Genomic DNA, 16,441 nt, shown 5'->3' on the forward strand with positions numbered 1-16,441 from the left:
TTAAAGATAGGAGACTGGGTTATTTCATTAGACGGAGAAGAAGTGCACAGTTTGAGTTCTGCTCAAATTAAGGAAAAAATGGAGGTTAAATTGTGACATATTTTTAAGAAAATTGACAGAAGCTTTAAAATTGAGATAGCAAGAGACACCAAAGATAAAACAACAAATTAATAACATTCAAATAATTTAAATATTAAAAAAACAATAAATTAACAATTTTTTAAAGCAACTCTCAAAAAAATATAGAATTAGCTGATTCAATATTTTAATATATATTAAAAATATTTAAATAAACAAATTATGAATATAAAGGTTCAAATGCACAATGAGTTCATGCTGGAGGCATTTAAGGAAGCTGAGACTTCTTTATTTAAAAACGAAGTTCCAATAGGATGTGTACTTGTACAAAACTCGAAAATAATAGCCCGTAGCCACAACATGACAAACCAAACCTCAAATGCTACTCGCCATGCCGAATTTGTGGCAATCGACAATGTCTGCCTGTACTCCTCATTAATAGGCTAGAAGCGAGGGAATCATTTCTTACGAGGACTGTGAGTTATATGTAACCATTGAGCCATGTATAATGTGCACAGCAATGCTCATGAGTAGCGGGGTTAGAAGGTAGGTACTCGATTTTTGTATTTAAGAGTGTTTTTTGGGGGTTATAATGACCGATTTGGAGGATGTGGGTCGGTTTTGGACGTCGTTGCGGATAATCCTGACAATTTGAGTGCACTTCCTGAGTTTGTAGGTGGATTCATGGCAGAGAGAGCGATCGAGATTTTAAAAGTGTTTTATAAAAATGAGAATCAGAACGCTCCTCCGACTAAAAGAATTCGAAAAATATAATCTTTTAAAATTTTTCTTAAATATTTCTTGTAAATATCTATTTATTGATTCCAATTTTTTAGGAGATCATGCGTTCACATTTTTGTGATGTGCCTTTTTTGCACTATGTTTGAACGTACTTGAAACGTTTAGAGGACGTTAAAATTACATTTTTAAATGTAAAATTAGTCAACAAGGAGTTGAAAAGAAACCTATTATGTTCGGATCTGGGGAGATACGGTACTACCGTGGGATGCCTACAGAAGACTGGATTGCAAATCGAAAGATAGAACACTGTTGCTGGATTTTTTTGTAAACTTAATGAATATAAAATATTTGTTATTTCGATTAAATTTTCCTGATGAAGACATTGATGCCATATAATATGATCAAATTTATTTTCGAATCTATAATCTCTTATTCGTCCCTGAAGACCACATTTCTGACCAATCATAGAAGGACCTCCGTCAGTTGCCCCGGAAATCAATCTTGAAGGGTCAAAGTTTTCATATTTCATTATTTGACAAATTTCTTGGAATATATCTTACCCTTTGGTTGTATGGTGAAAAAAACATAAGGAAAGAAATTATTTTTATAAATTTTGAAATCCGGCATTACTTCTCTTATAAACAATCACGTCAGTAATATCTTTGAACAGTTAATGGCAAATGAAAAGTATACAAACTTTTTTCCTTTCATACAAATTACTTTATAAGCTTGTGATGAATACTATCCAATATAGATTCAATTCTTCTAGCAACTGTATCATTGCTGAGTGTTAATTTTTTGACAATATCTTGTATATTTTTAGAACAACATTCTTTATTAAAAATTGCAATAGATTTTGTCGTTTGTATATGGTTTCATATGTTGAGCAATTAGATAACTAATTCTCATTAAAGCCATATTTGTGTCTTTGGATGTTCCGCCACATCCAAAAAATGATGATCGTTTTACATATTCAGATTTTAAAAAATCTACCCTTTTTTCCTAGAATCGTTTTGATAAGTATCATAAATTGATTTGTGAATGTCATTTGACGGATAACGTTTTTAACAAATTTATCGTTGCATGATATATTGAGCAAATACTTTTCCATTCTTTTGAATCATAAAAAACTTTCGGGGGCTGTAAAATAAATAGAAGGGCCGCATTTGAGAACCAGTGGTCTATACAATCTGTAAATCGTGCCTTGTTTCTCGTATGCATGCACGGTATGGGTCAACTCCATTTCCTGGTCCAATAAACGGAAGATTGAGGCGAGCCTGAGAAGAAATCTAGCACTACGGTGCGTTGGACAAAAAGGAAGCTTTCGACTCCTACGAGCATGGAAAACCTCTTGATGCTATATCGACGATCAGATGAAGAAATGAAGGCAAAGCACACACGACCACTACATGCTTGCTTAGGTACTCGTGAGGAAAATCGGGCCAAATGAGGAGTCTTCTCGTGCGTGTTGGGATCACGAAACGTTACTTGTTCTGTCTTTCGTGCTCTTAATGGGAAATTGTTATGTTATGTCATCAATCTATTTTGACCAGTAATTTGCCATATTTTGCACAAAAAATGAGGATTGTTGACTATATTTTTCAACATGAAAACGCTCCCAGCCATATAAAAATGATTATTCAATATTTTCGCGAAAAACATACTAAAAATTAAAAATGACCCTAAAAATCTAGGATTTAAATCCGACAGAGCATTTGTGGGCTTATATGAGGTTCAAATTAGACAAAGAAAAAATGAGAAAATTCAGGCACTACAGAAAAATCTAGTAGATATTTAGAATTCTATTCCAACAAAAACATTTGAAAAAAATAGTTGATTTAATTAAAAAAAGGTGTTAGGAGATCTATTCGGAAAAATGAGATTATTCTACATATTTTTAAAAATTATTAAAAGACAGTTAAAAAAGGAGAAAGTTTGTTTAAGACTACGCAATTTAGGACGCCCTCCCACCCTCACGGACTGCGAAACATTTACCGCGGATTACGGCAATGGAGAGGCGTTGAAGAAGCCAATTTTACAACAACGAAATTTTATGTCTGTAAAAGTCGTAGTTTTTTCCAAATTTCTTAGGCCACGACAGAGCACTTCTCAAACTTGATATTAAGAACGCATTCAACTGCATCCGCCGGGATCACTTCCTTTCAGTTTTCTACGACCATTTCCTTATATTGTGCCTCCTGGGGCTCTTGTTTTATAAAAGACTTAGCTCTCCAATATTCGGATCGAATATTATCCCCTCATGTATGGAGGTTCAACAGGGTGATCCCCTAGACCCCTTCTCTTTGCCTTGGGAATAAATGGAATAGCCCAGTCGGTTTCTTCCAAACTGAATATTCGGTATCTGAATGACGCCACTATCGGCGGGTCCCCAGATACAATTTTCAAAGATGCTCAATCGTTGGCACTTTCACTTCTGAAGATTGGACTGGGGATTAACCCCACCAAATCCGAATTAGTCAGCTTCAACCTTGCTGATAAACGCTTTGACCACTTATTATCGTCCCTCCGCACTAGTCTTGGCCAAGTACGCACGACTGATGTCAACGATATCCGGATCCTCGGATCCCCTATTCTGTCGACCGCAATTAAGAGTGATTTTCGCATTAAACATTCCACTGGTTTGCTGGACCGCCTCACGATTTTGGACAGCCACGTCGGCTTGTTTCTTGCGAGAAACTTCTTCGCCCTGCCTAAATTACTCTACTCCTTCAGAAATGCACCTTGTTACCTGCATGAGGACATTCTCACAGATCTCGGTGACTTCCTTCGTTCGAAAATCGAATCTATTTGCAATGTCGAGTTCGACTCTTTGGGGGTGGAGTCAAGCTTCACTCCCTATACGCCACGGAGGCCTCGGACTCCGGTGCCCGAATGATGCCGCACTGCCTGCTTACCTTTCGTTACTTTCTTCATGCCAGAAACTCATGGGCACGGTTTTCTCAACCGATTTTGAACATTACGTGCCCTCTAAGTTATCATCGGCGGTCCTGAAGTGGCACTCGGTAGGATTGGATCTCCCGGAGGACCCGTATAGGCAATTTGTTTGGGACGAAGTCCGCCTTCAATCCCGAATCAAATCGTTCAGTAAATCCCTCGACCAACACTGTTTGGCCTGCTTTGAGACGGCCTGTCGTCCTCATAACGGAGCCTGGCTAAATGCTACTCCACTGCCGAGTATTAGGAACTTTCTGGACAGTGAGTCCGTACGGACTGGAATTTGCTTACGTCTCAGTCTTCGCCTATGCGAGCCACATGTCTGCCGCTGTGGCGCAAAAATCTGTAGCTTTGGACTGCACGCTTTATCGTGTAGACGCAGTGCTGGCCGTATCCCGCGGCACGCGGCTCTTAACGACCTTATCAGGAGAGCCGTGAAAGTCGCCGGAATCCCCTCCCTGCTTGAAACCACTGGGACCGATCAAGGTGAAGGAAAAAGGCCTGACGGGATCACTGTGTTTCCCTTCAACAGGGGAGAAGCCTCTTACGTGTGTGAACTCTTTCTCGCCTCAGAACCTGCTGATATACGCATCCGCCCCTGGATCTATTGCCACAACCGCGGAATGCAAAAAGATGCGGAAGTACTCCTCACTTACGGAAAAGTTCCAATTCCTCCCATTCGCAATTGAGACTTCCGGTCCCTTGGGAGATAAGGCAATCAGCTTCTTTCAGGAGATCGACCGCCTGAACGCATTTCATTGTGCTAGAGATCAACCGCCTCTCTGCACACCAAATTACACACTCTTCTATATTATCGCCGAAGAGCCTGTTTAGTGACAATAACCGGTTATATTCTTGCATTATTTGCTCATCAGACTTGATTGACTAAAATTGTAGATTACCATTTCTTAAAGAAAATTTAAATAATTAAATTAATTATTTTCTATTTTATCAGATTTTAAAATATATCAGAATAAAAAATTAAATCATTCTTTGTATAAATTAAGTAAGTTGAAGATTCACCAATATTTATATCGAGGGATGTAACTCCGACTGTTAGAGGATCTCGGCTTTCGAAACTAAAAGCCTCAACTTCTTCCACCGAATGCAACTGCGAATACTATCCGAAGTATAATGACCGAGACGGATCAACAATGAGGCACTGTACCGAAAGTTCTCAGCATGACCCGGGATGTGATGAAGGCCAGATAGAGACTGTTTGAACATGTTCTACGGTTGGACCCGACGTCACCTGCAAATTTAGTTATTGAAGAATACCCTGCTGCAAGTGGAAATAAATATCGGGCGTGCCAGCATATTACACTACCGTGGCGCCGCGATCCTAAATCAATCAACCACAGGCTTAAAAATGGAGACGATCTGGATGCAATGAGGAGTTTAGCATCAACAGGGAAAGATGGACAAAAATTGTCGAGAAAATCGTTTCAAGTGACGCAAGTATGGAAATATAACTATTATGTTTCTACGGGAGTTGCCAATAATAATGCGTTCAAAAGAACATAATCCCGAGATCAAGTCAGTAAGGAGGTGTTATTGTTTTTTTTTGATTCTGTCAAATTCCCTGTACAGTCCCTGCCGCATATAATAACGATCTCGATTTTGTTTGAATAAAACGAAGATCCCCATTCCAGAAGTAAAGACCAGTGCACAAGAAAGCATAAATACATGATAATTGCCACGAGACATAATCTTCACCTAAACTATTAATTAATTATAAAAACAATTTAATCATAAATTAACAAAAAATAGCACAATATTATATTTTTTTATTTAATTACTTTCAATAGTTTGCTCACAAAAAGCACAGGAAATCCGACTCACTCCCCTCCAACAGAAGCCTAAAAAAACGGGCTGAACCGCTCCTCCTCTCGGTAAAGGAGGTGGAAGATACCTTGCACTCAACAAAATCTTCTTACTCTCACGGCCCGGACAAAATCCCGGTGATTCTATTAAAAAACCTTGGCGTCGAAGGTGTCAGATTCCTAACATCGATTTTCAACCATTCTATCAACAACAACGTGATTCCGGCAATATGGAAACAGGCCTTAATAAGGCCGATACTGAAGCCTGGAAGACCAAGAGGGGACCCGGCTTCTTTCAGGCCGATTTTCTGTTATTTTCGATGTCAAAAATCCTGGAAAGACTGGTTCTTAGCAGAATAGAAGATTTCTTACCCGAAAGACATTTTCAACATGGGTTTAAGAAGGCGAAGTCCACGTCTTCGTATCTCCAATCCTTGTCAAACTTCATCTGTACCGGTTTTGCCAGCAAACCGAGGCATCAAAAGACAGTGCTCTGCTCCGTCGACATCCATAAAGCCTTCGATTCCGTCTCGAGGAAGCTCCTCTCAAGGAAGATATTCCAATCCGACTTTCCTCTGAAGCTAAAAATATGGATTACCAGCTTCCTAAGTGGACGAAGGGGAAGGGTGTGCCTCGGTGGTCTGAAGTCCAAATCTCGTCTTCTACCCAACGGAGTAGCTCAGGGTTCCCCCTTATCCCCGGCCCTCTTCAACTTATTTTTGGAAGACCTCCCTCGCTCCTTCGACAACAATGACATCGTTCTCTCATACGCGGACGACATCGTACTAGCCTCACGGGACCGGGACATCCAGAAGGCCTCTGAAAGGCTCCAAGCTAACTTGGATCGGCTGAACCTATGGCTGACGGACAACCGGCTTGTGGTAAACGCGGCGAAGTCCGCCACGTCCCTCTTCACCTCGGATAAAAGATTGGGAAGGACGTCAGTCGACTTAAAGCTGAATAATATATCCGTTTCCTTCTGCAGGAGTCAGACGGTCCTATGGGTAACCTTCGACATGCACCTCTGTTTCTCCCCACATGTGGAAAACCTCCTTCGCAAATGCGAACAAAAATTGAACATACTACGAACTCTATCTGGAATATGGAAAAACGGGTCGCACCCGGTACTGGCGAATATCTACCGCCAGTACTTCGAACCTTGTGTTGCGTACGCTTGCGGATCATGGGGTCCGCGGCTATCGTGGTCCAACAGGAGGCGAATCGAGGAGGCCCAACAAAGGGCCCTCAGATTAACCGATCGTTGGTCACATGATAGCCAACGCCCCGGTCCAGCCTCTCTGGAAGACCTCACCAAGCTGAACCTGGGCCCGTCAGCGATTGCTCCGCCAAAAACGGCCTGCCGCCCTGTGCGATCTTGTGTGGGCTCGTGGAAAGATCACCGAGCGAGGATGAGGTCCCTGGTTGAATGCATCGGGATCACGTGACGTTTGTTCGGTTTTTAGCGTGGTCTTGGTGATTAAATAAATAAATAAAGGGCGCTAAAATGCAAAATTGCCGGGAAGGCAATGCTCCCAGATATGGGTGGCCTACCCTGCTTCAGTGCTTCAATCGACGTTTTAGCTTGAACCCATCGTTAGGTGGACTGAAGAAGCTGGCCAAGATCCCTCCTCCTGGCTCACGGGGGAGGACTGCCGCTGCGATTACGTCGTCAGGATGCCCCTCGTGTTCTCAACACACGAACACCAGAGTAGCGAGTTTTCGTACTCTTGCAGGTTAAAAAGATATTTAGTAGGCCTATCTCTGCATATCTTGTTGTACACTTGCGGCCGCAAAGTGACCAGAAAGATACCTCGGTGGCAACTCAGGAGTGACGTGATGGGTTCCATCAATCGTGTTATAGCTTACGCGATCGTGCGTAAGGCTCCGGAGACAATGGACGAAACTTCTCTCTATTTGTACTCGGCACAGACAACCTATGATAAAATCACCCAGAGGCCTGCCCCAAAGAGTAGATGGAGGGAGAACATTGCCGCTAAAATAGCCACAAGAAAGGCCGAGCTGGAAGCGCTGACTGGGCACATTCTGAATGTGAGCAATGGGGTCAAGGGCATGACTCCCACCTTGGTGCGTACTTTACTTCTTCGGGAACGAGCTGGAAAATGGGACCTCAACGAGTTGAGCCGTGTCTGGGCAGAGAGGGAGGAGCTGATTCTCGTTTATCAGAAGAAGCTCTCAACTCATGAGTCTCGGTTTCAGCGCAGGCGGGAGAACAACCTGTTTGAGTTTAATCTCAGGTTGTGGAAGGTCTTTGAGTGCACGATAATTGAAAATGTAAGAAGAGTGCTGGCAGAATTCCTCGCCACACTCACCTCAATGACGTCGTGAAAAGGGCACTAGAGTCGGCAGGTTTCCCCTCCACTCTAGAGCCAGTCGGCCTCTGCCGGAGTGATGGAAAGCGTCCTGACGGGATGACTACCTTCCCTTTCAGGGAAGGCAAGTCCCTGATTTGGGATGCAACTTGTGTTGACTCGTTCTCCGCGTCGGTGTTACTCAAGTCCATCACTAACCCGGGTTCCGCCAGTGCTCAGGCTGAGGAGGCTAAGAGGTCGAAGTATGGAAATATTTCGGACTCTTACGAGTTTGTCCCCCTCGCCTTCGAAACATCTGGAATTGTCGGCAGGTCTGCGACTCGCCTTCTTGCCGACATTGCCAGGAGAATTGCCAGGAACACCAACGGCCGGAGGGAGACGAGCTGGCTCTTCCAGCGAATCTCGGTCGCGGTGCTCCGCGGAAACTGCCACTGGATACGCAGTGCGGCGACTTTGAGCTGACCTCCAGGCTCTTTATTAATTCGTGTATTACTTATTCCCTGTATCATACCTAATAAAAATTCCCTTTTAAAAAAAAAGTTATCGTTTTTCTAGCTGAAAGACGAGTCTTCACTCGGGTGACCCATCAGTCCACGGATCATTCCACTCAACCTGTCCTCACGGATTGCAAAGTCTGACCAACCGGACCTTCTGTTTAACCTTGTCATTTACTTTGTATGAATGTAATGACTTCACTCACTTCTTTTATTTACGCGGTAAGTCAGTGCGTCATGTGCTCGTTGGCCAGCATAAAAGATATCAACAATGTTATTGAGACAAGCCGGTCGATTTGCTTCTATAAATTCCCCAATCGAAGTATTTTTGTTTCTTTCACAATCTTCAATAATTGAACTGTCTAAATCAGCGGTTCTCAAATGCGGCCCCCAGGATTTAGACTCTAAATTGTCATTTTCACCGTAGGTGTTTTGTAGAAATTTCTTTATAAAGAAGCTGCTAGGAAACTTTTAGGGTCGGCGTCCGCAAATAGCGTGGCATTAATTTTACTTGTCCGATTTTGGAATTAAACTCAATTGAGCAATTTCTAAAGAAAGAAATTTCCGTTTTGGGAGACATATTTTCTGGGCTATAACTAGACAAAAAAGTCCTCCTTTACTGTATTCCTAACTTTTGTCTTCACGTTCAATATTGACTTTGTAGTTTGAAAATTTTCATTGAACGCCCGTGTTATGTGAACCCATCCACCCCGAGGTATCCTTCCAAATCTTTTCCTTGCAGAGTGTACCACTTTTTTGGCCCATAATATCTTATAAGCATTAATTAATAACAATTCTTACCAAACTGATTCATACGGAAAATTTAAAAAACTGTCAGGCCGAAACGACTCCCAAAACAAACATAAGAATGACCAAATTTATAAAAAGTGTTAGGACCTGCGATATCAAGACATGAGGGTAAATGGCGTAGTTATCCCAAAAGGAGAAATCTTAATCAGTAGATAAAGTTTTTTAATATTGGAAAATATTGAAATTAACTTATTTTAATGGAGATTAACGTGATATTATTAAATTATCTATAAATATAATCATTCCTATGAATTTGTGCATTTCTAAAATAGTACGTGGAAGGAGGAGAGTGATAAAACACACCATCCAACATTAAAACACAACCAAACCTGTCAATATACCGGATTCAGGATCTCCTAATTCCAATTCAGACCTTTGTAGCATTACGTCCCTTCCACACAGATCTGAAAAAAAATCATCACCAAGCTGTGATGAAATGTGCCCCAAAACAAGATCACAGTCCCCAAAAAATTCAACATCAAAAGTAAAGTCAGAAAGTGGTTCACGATTAATGAGGATTTGTGGAACTGACCCCCGAACTCTGTCTAAAGAGTCGCACATAACGAACCAACGGGGGATTGAGGACACCGGATGGACACTGAGAGAAGAGCCAATCACAAGGACGAGGTCACACTTTTCAATGTCATGTTCCAGACTCGAATAAAAATGGGATCCGAGCTGTTCCCCAAAAAACACAATTTCAGGTTTCATGACTCCTTCACCACAAGATACACATCTAGGAACATTCTGTTCGACTATATGGTCCTTGAGTAGTTCAGTCTTCACTCTGTCCCCACAAATCATACACACAGAATGGGAAAAGGACCCATGGCATTCCACGAGATGTTCAATTCCGGCCAATCTATCCAGACCGTCAACATTCTGAGTGTAGCAGTTCAATAACTTGCCCTGACATTCCAGTTGTCGTACAAATTTGTGAGTAAGACCAGGTTGGGCATCCAACATGAGCAGATCCTGAGATGAAATGGAAAATCTTACACGACATATTTTGTAGAATGGACGAGGATTGTTTTGGAAAAATTTCAGGTCAAAAATGTCGGTTGGAGAAGAGAGTTCGGGGAACTCCTTGCTCAATCGAGCATATAGTCCGTCACTTGATCGGAAGTCCGGAATTCCACAAGAAACGGAAACCTGTGATGAATACACAAAATAGTGAACCCCTGCACCGCACAGAACCAGAATTGATTTTGACTCTTGAATGATAGATACGACGTCAGCAATGGTGTTTACATTATCTAGTTTCTTACGACGAATGTTAAGTAAGGAGTAAATGTTAAGTAAGGAAAGTAATTCGACGTCGAAACCTGCAAATAGTTATTGCGTAGGTACTAGAATCATCATAGTCTTCATCGCTCGAAGACAATTCCTAATGTTTAAAAAGGTATTCAATACAAATTCCGATACATGGTGATTCATTGGGAATATCACTAGGAATATATTTTAAATCTATTAATAAATTTGTTTAGGAAATATTTATCAATAAAATTAATATAATTTTATAACTTAAATCAGAGATGTACAATAGGTTCTTAGTCAACTACGTTCAAAACACCCTGCGGAACCGGACGATCTATCCGAAATTCCTGAGTTAGTCACTGGTTCCGTTTGTAGCGCATATTCCCTCACTTCAGCAGAAGTATCTGCTGCTCTCAGTTCTTTCCCTTCTAGTAGCAGTGGTGGTATTGGCGGTATGAAACTTATCCATTCAAGGACTTTCTTTCTCCGGTAACTGCTGAGGCGGGAAGACGCCTAATGTTGGTCATCATGTGCCTATGTACAAGAATTATCCCTGGTGAGATCCCTCCTTTCGCAAGGGATTTACTTTTCTTCGCAAATCTGACGGCTCTAAACAAATCTCATATAAAAGGACCTCCCCAAATTGCATGATATATTACGTAATTCATTACATAATATAAAGTACCCCAACATTCTCATATCTAGGGAGATCCTTTAATTGCGTAATATATGTCACCGGTTTTATAGCCCACTGGGTTGGATAACCCACCTACTGCCATATTTTATAACAATAATATTTTTCATATATTTAATTTCATTGGAAAAAATGATTTTCTTAATTATTTTAATAATATTTTGTTCTTTTTTTAAATATTTTAGCGTGAAAACTCTAACTTTTTATTAATAAAGTTTAAAAACTGTGAAAATAAGTAGGGTTGTTCAATAAAGTTCAATTAAAATATGGTTCTTTTGAAATTAACGACAAACCAACTTAATGAAATAAAAAATTTTGATGACACCACTACTATATACGATAAAGAGAAAAGGAGAAGGCTCAGGACGCTTAAAAATCGTTATGCTTCAAAGTTCCTGAAAAAACGTATATAAAAGTCGGAAATAAAAAACTGCGTTTTTTTACTCTAGAAGAAAATGAGCTAAAGTTAAAAATTATTGAGGTATCTATTTCAAAACAATTGAAGATCGAGCATATGAATACTCATTTTGGTAGAGACAGAATGCTATCGTTACTAAGAGACCAAATATATTCAGTAACAAGGGAAGAAATTTGTAATGTGATAGGAAAATGTGTCTATTGCCAAGTAATGTTGTTAATCAGTGTTAGTCGAAAAATTTCATGGCAACAAAATCAACTATCACCCCCATAATTGCAAGAGGACCTAGAGATCGGTATATTGCAGATTTAGTGGATCTGACCTTAACAGTAATTATGGATGGGTCTTTTTTTTGAATAAGTCATAGTTGGTTGTTGTAATCGACTCTTTTTCCAAATTTGCAGTGGTAAAACTCGCAAAAACGAAATCAGCTGAAGAAATAACAAGAAAGTTAAAAAAGATTTTCTTCTCAATCCGACCCCCGTTTATCTTGCAAACAGACAACGGGAAAGAGTTCAAGAATAAATGCATGGAATTAATGTGCTCCGAATTAAACATCACTCATATATGTGGACGACCTAGAGCACCCTGGGTTCAGGGGCAAGTGGAGAGGTTTCTTATAGTCAATTTATTTGTAGGTTTAATCAATCAATTAAAAGATGGATTAGCTCTACAAGTGCATACAACAGAATGCTAGGGAAATTCAAGGATTTTTATCGAGAAATTGTATACAAATATAACTCTACACAACATGAAACTACCAAATGGGCGCCCTTCAAAATTTTTATGGGGGATAAAAGAGATTCGGAGAGAACAGAAATCAAATAAATGCATTGTTAATGTTCGACGGTACAAATCCAGAACAAAGTGATGAGTCAAATTCGAATTATTTTGAAAATGGCGATAAAAGAACTGAGAGAAACAAGTGCATGAAAACCTTTTTAAAGCTGGAGAGAAAATGAAAAAACGTCGTAAGTGGAAATATGACGCAGAAGACATTGAAATTGGAGATACAGTGCTGCTGAAACACGACAGGGATGATAACCCTGGTAACCGGAGATACCCATTATATGACGAACTGGATATAAGTACACAGTTTCAGAAAAATTTGAAACTACGTGTACTATTAATAAAGATAATGGAGAATCATCCCGTGTGTGATGACATGGGATGGACTGGTCACCAAATACCACAAGCGGTACTTAAGACAGTTGGATGTAGATAAGTCTCTACAGGCTTATATACAGTCAACTGTTCTTAAGAGGACTCTGGAGAGTGTCTCGTTTGATGCTCGCCGATCCAGCCCTTTCCTGACGTTTAGTCAGCAAGAGGCGCTGGACTGCACCTTCTCGAAGGTCTACAGTGCCAGAGAAGAGGAGGAAGAAGGGGAGGAGGTGCTTGGAGTGCCGCCTTCTGCTTACTTCAAAGGCTCTGGACTTAGTTAGTAAAATTACTTAGTTAATAAGTTTCTTTCTTAATAAAGGTATAATGTACTCAATTTATTACATAATCTCAAGTACCCCAATATCTTATCTAAGGAACTTGTTAAATTACATAATATATTACGCAATTTATTACTCAATTTATTACATAATCTCAGGTATCCCCATATCTTCACATCTACGGACCATCCAAAATTGCATAATATATTACGTAATTTATTACTCAATTTATTACATTATCTAAAGTACCCCATTTCCTTAGATCTATGGACCTTCCAAAATTCAATGATATATTAAGCAATTTATGACGCAATTTATTACATAATCCCAAGTACCTTCATATCCTCATTTCTATAGATCTTGCAAAATTGTATCCTATTTTACGCAATTTTTCTCGCAAGTTATAACATAATCTCAAGTACTCCAAATAGTCACATCTACGGAATTTCCAAAATTGCATAATATATTACGAAATTTATTACTCAATTTATTACATTATCTCAAGTACCCCCATATCATATGCAAGGAACTTGTTAAATTGCATAATATATTAAGCAATTTATTACTCAATTTATTACATAATCTCAAGTACCCCCATATCATATGCAAGGAACTTGTTAAATTACATAATATATTACGCAATTTATTACTCAATTTATTACATAATCTCAAGTACCCCCATATCATATGCAAGGAACTTGTTAAACTACATAATATATTACGCAATTTATTACTCAATTTATTACATAATCTCAAGTATTCCCATATCATATGCAAGGAACTTGTTAAATTGCATAATATATTACGCAATTTATTACTCAATTTATTACATAATCTCAAGTACTCCCATATCATATGCAAGGAACTTGTTAAATTGCATAATATATTACGCAATTTATTACAAAATTTATTACATAATCTCAAGTACCCCCATATCATATGCAAGGAACTTGTTAAATTACATAATATATTACGCAATTTATTACTCAATTTATTACATAATCTCAAGTACCTCCATATCATATGCAAGGAACTTGTTAAATTGCATAATATATTACGCAATTTATTACTCAATTTATTACATAATCTCAAGTACCCCCATATCATATGCAAAAAAACTTGTTAAATTGCATAATATATTACTCAATTTATTACTCAATATATTACATAATCTCAAGTAACCCCATATCATATGCAAGGAACTTGTTAAATTGCATAATATATTACGCAATTTATTACTCAAATTATTACATAATCTCAAGTACCCGAATATCATATGCAAGGAACTTGTTAAATGTATAATAATTACGCAATTTATTACTCAATTTATTACATAATCTCAAGTACCCCCATATCATATGCAAGGAACTTGTTAAATTGCATAATATATTACGCAATTTATTACTCAATTTATTACATAATCTCAAGTACCCCCATATCATATGCAAGGAACTTGTTAAATTACATAATATATTACGCAATTTATTACTCAATTTATTACATAATCTCAAGTACCCCCATATCCTTACATCTACGGATCATCCAAAATTGCTAATATATTACGCAATTTATTACTCAATTTATTACATAATCTCAAGTACCCCCATATCATATGCTAGGAACTTGTTAAATTACATAATATATTACGCAATTTATTACTCAATTTATTACATAATCTCAAGTACCCCCATATCATATGCAAGGAACTTGTTAAATTACATAATATATTACGCAATTTATTACTCAATTTATTACATAATCTCAAGTAACCCCATATCATATGCAAGGAACTTGTTAAATTGCATAATATATTACGCAATTTATTACTCAAATTATTACATAATCTCAAGTACCCGAATATCATATGCAAGGAACTTGGTAAATTGCATAATATATTACGCAATTTATTACTCAATTTATTACATAATCTCAAGTACCCCCATATCATATGCAAGGAACTTGTTAAATTGCATAATATATTACGCAATTTATTACTCAATTTATTACATAATCTCAAGTACCCCCATATCATATGCAAGAACTTGTTAAATTGCATAATGTATTACGCAATTTATTACTCAATTTTACATAATCTCATACGTGCAATTTATTAAGCAATTTTATTGCATAATCTCAAGTACTCCCATATCCTTACATCTACGGACCATCCAAAATTGCTATATATTACGCAATTTATTACTCAATTTATTACATAATCTCAATTACCCCCAGTACCATCATATGCAAGGAACTTGTTAAACTACATAATATATTACGCAATTATTTTACTCAATTTATTACATAATCTCAAGTATTCCCATATCATATGCAAGGAACTTGTTAAATGCATAATATATTACGCAATTTATTACTCAATTTATTACATATCTCAAGTACCCCCATATCATATGCAAGGAACTTGTTAAATTACATAATATTTACGCAATTTATTACTCAATTTATTACATAATCTCTCAAGTACCCCCATATCCTTACATCTACGGATCATCCAAAATTGCTAATATATTACGCAATTTATTACTCAATTTATTACATAATCTCAAGTCCCCCCATATATATGCTAGGAACTTGTTAAATTACATAATATATACGCAATTTAATTACTCAATTATTACATAATCTCAAGTATCCCCATATCATATGCAAGGAACTTGTTAAATTACATAATATATTACGCAATTTATTACTCAATTTATTACATAATCTCAAGTAACCCCATATCATATGCAAGGAACTTGTTAATTGCATAATATATTACGCAATTTATTACTCAATTATTACTAATCTCAAGTACCCGAATATCATATGCAAGGAACTTGGTAATTGCATAATATATTCGCAATTTATTACTCAATTTATTACATAATTTCAAGTACCCCCCCATATCATATGCAAGGAACTTGTTAAATGCATATATATTACGCAATTTATTACTCAATTTATTACATAATCTCAAGTACCCCCATATCATATGCAAGGAACTTGTTAAATTGCATAATATATTACGCAATTTATTACTCAATTTATTACATAATCTCAAGTACCCCCATATCATCATATGCAGGAACTTGTTAAATTGCATAATTATTACGCAATTTATTACTCAATTTATTTCATAATCTCATACGCAATTTATACGCCAATTTATACATATCTCAAGTACTCCCATATCCTTACATCTACGGCTCATCCAAAATTGCATAATCCTTACGCAATTTATTACTCATTAGTACTCAATTTATTCATAACTCATACGCAATTTATTACGCAATTTATTACATAATCTCAATACCCCCATATCATTACATCTACGTACCATCTAAAATTGCATAATATATTACGCAATTTATTACTCAATTATTACATAATCTCAAGTAC

At 37.8% G+C, this 16,441-nt stretch overlaps 2 protein-coding genes across 2 annotated transcripts; one reads left to right on the forward strand and one right to left on the reverse strand.

Moving 5' to 3' along the window:
• Nucleotides 1-300: 300 nt before the first annotated feature.
• LOC115229856 (tRNA-specific adenosine deaminase 2-like) lies at nt 301-852 on the forward strand. The gene is made up of 2 exons (XM_036499358.1): nt 301-503; nt 651-852. Exons 1-2 carry the CDS (start codon nt 301-303, stop codon nt 850-852), a joined length of 405 nt encoding a protein of 134 aa, XP_036355251.1.
• An 8,691-nt stretch (nt 853-9,543) lies between these two features.
• On the reverse strand, nt 9,544-10,367 carry LOC115229857 (NAD-dependent protein deacetylase sirtuin-1-like). The gene has a single exon (XM_029800130.2). The coding sequence runs from the start codon at nt 10,195-10,197 to the stop codon at nt 9,544-9,546; it is 654 nt and encodes a 217-aa protein (XP_029655990.1). The 5' UTR covers nt 10,198-10,367.
• Nucleotides 10,368-16,441: the final 6,074 nt, after the last annotated feature.

This window comes from Octopus sinensis, unplaced genomic scaffold (assembly GCF_006345805.1).
Source record: "Octopus sinensis unplaced genomic scaffold, ASM634580v1 Contig13678, whole genome shotgun sequence".
Taxonomy (NCBI): Eukaryota; Metazoa; Mollusca; class Cephalopoda; order Octopoda; family Octopodidae; genus Octopus; species Octopus sinensis.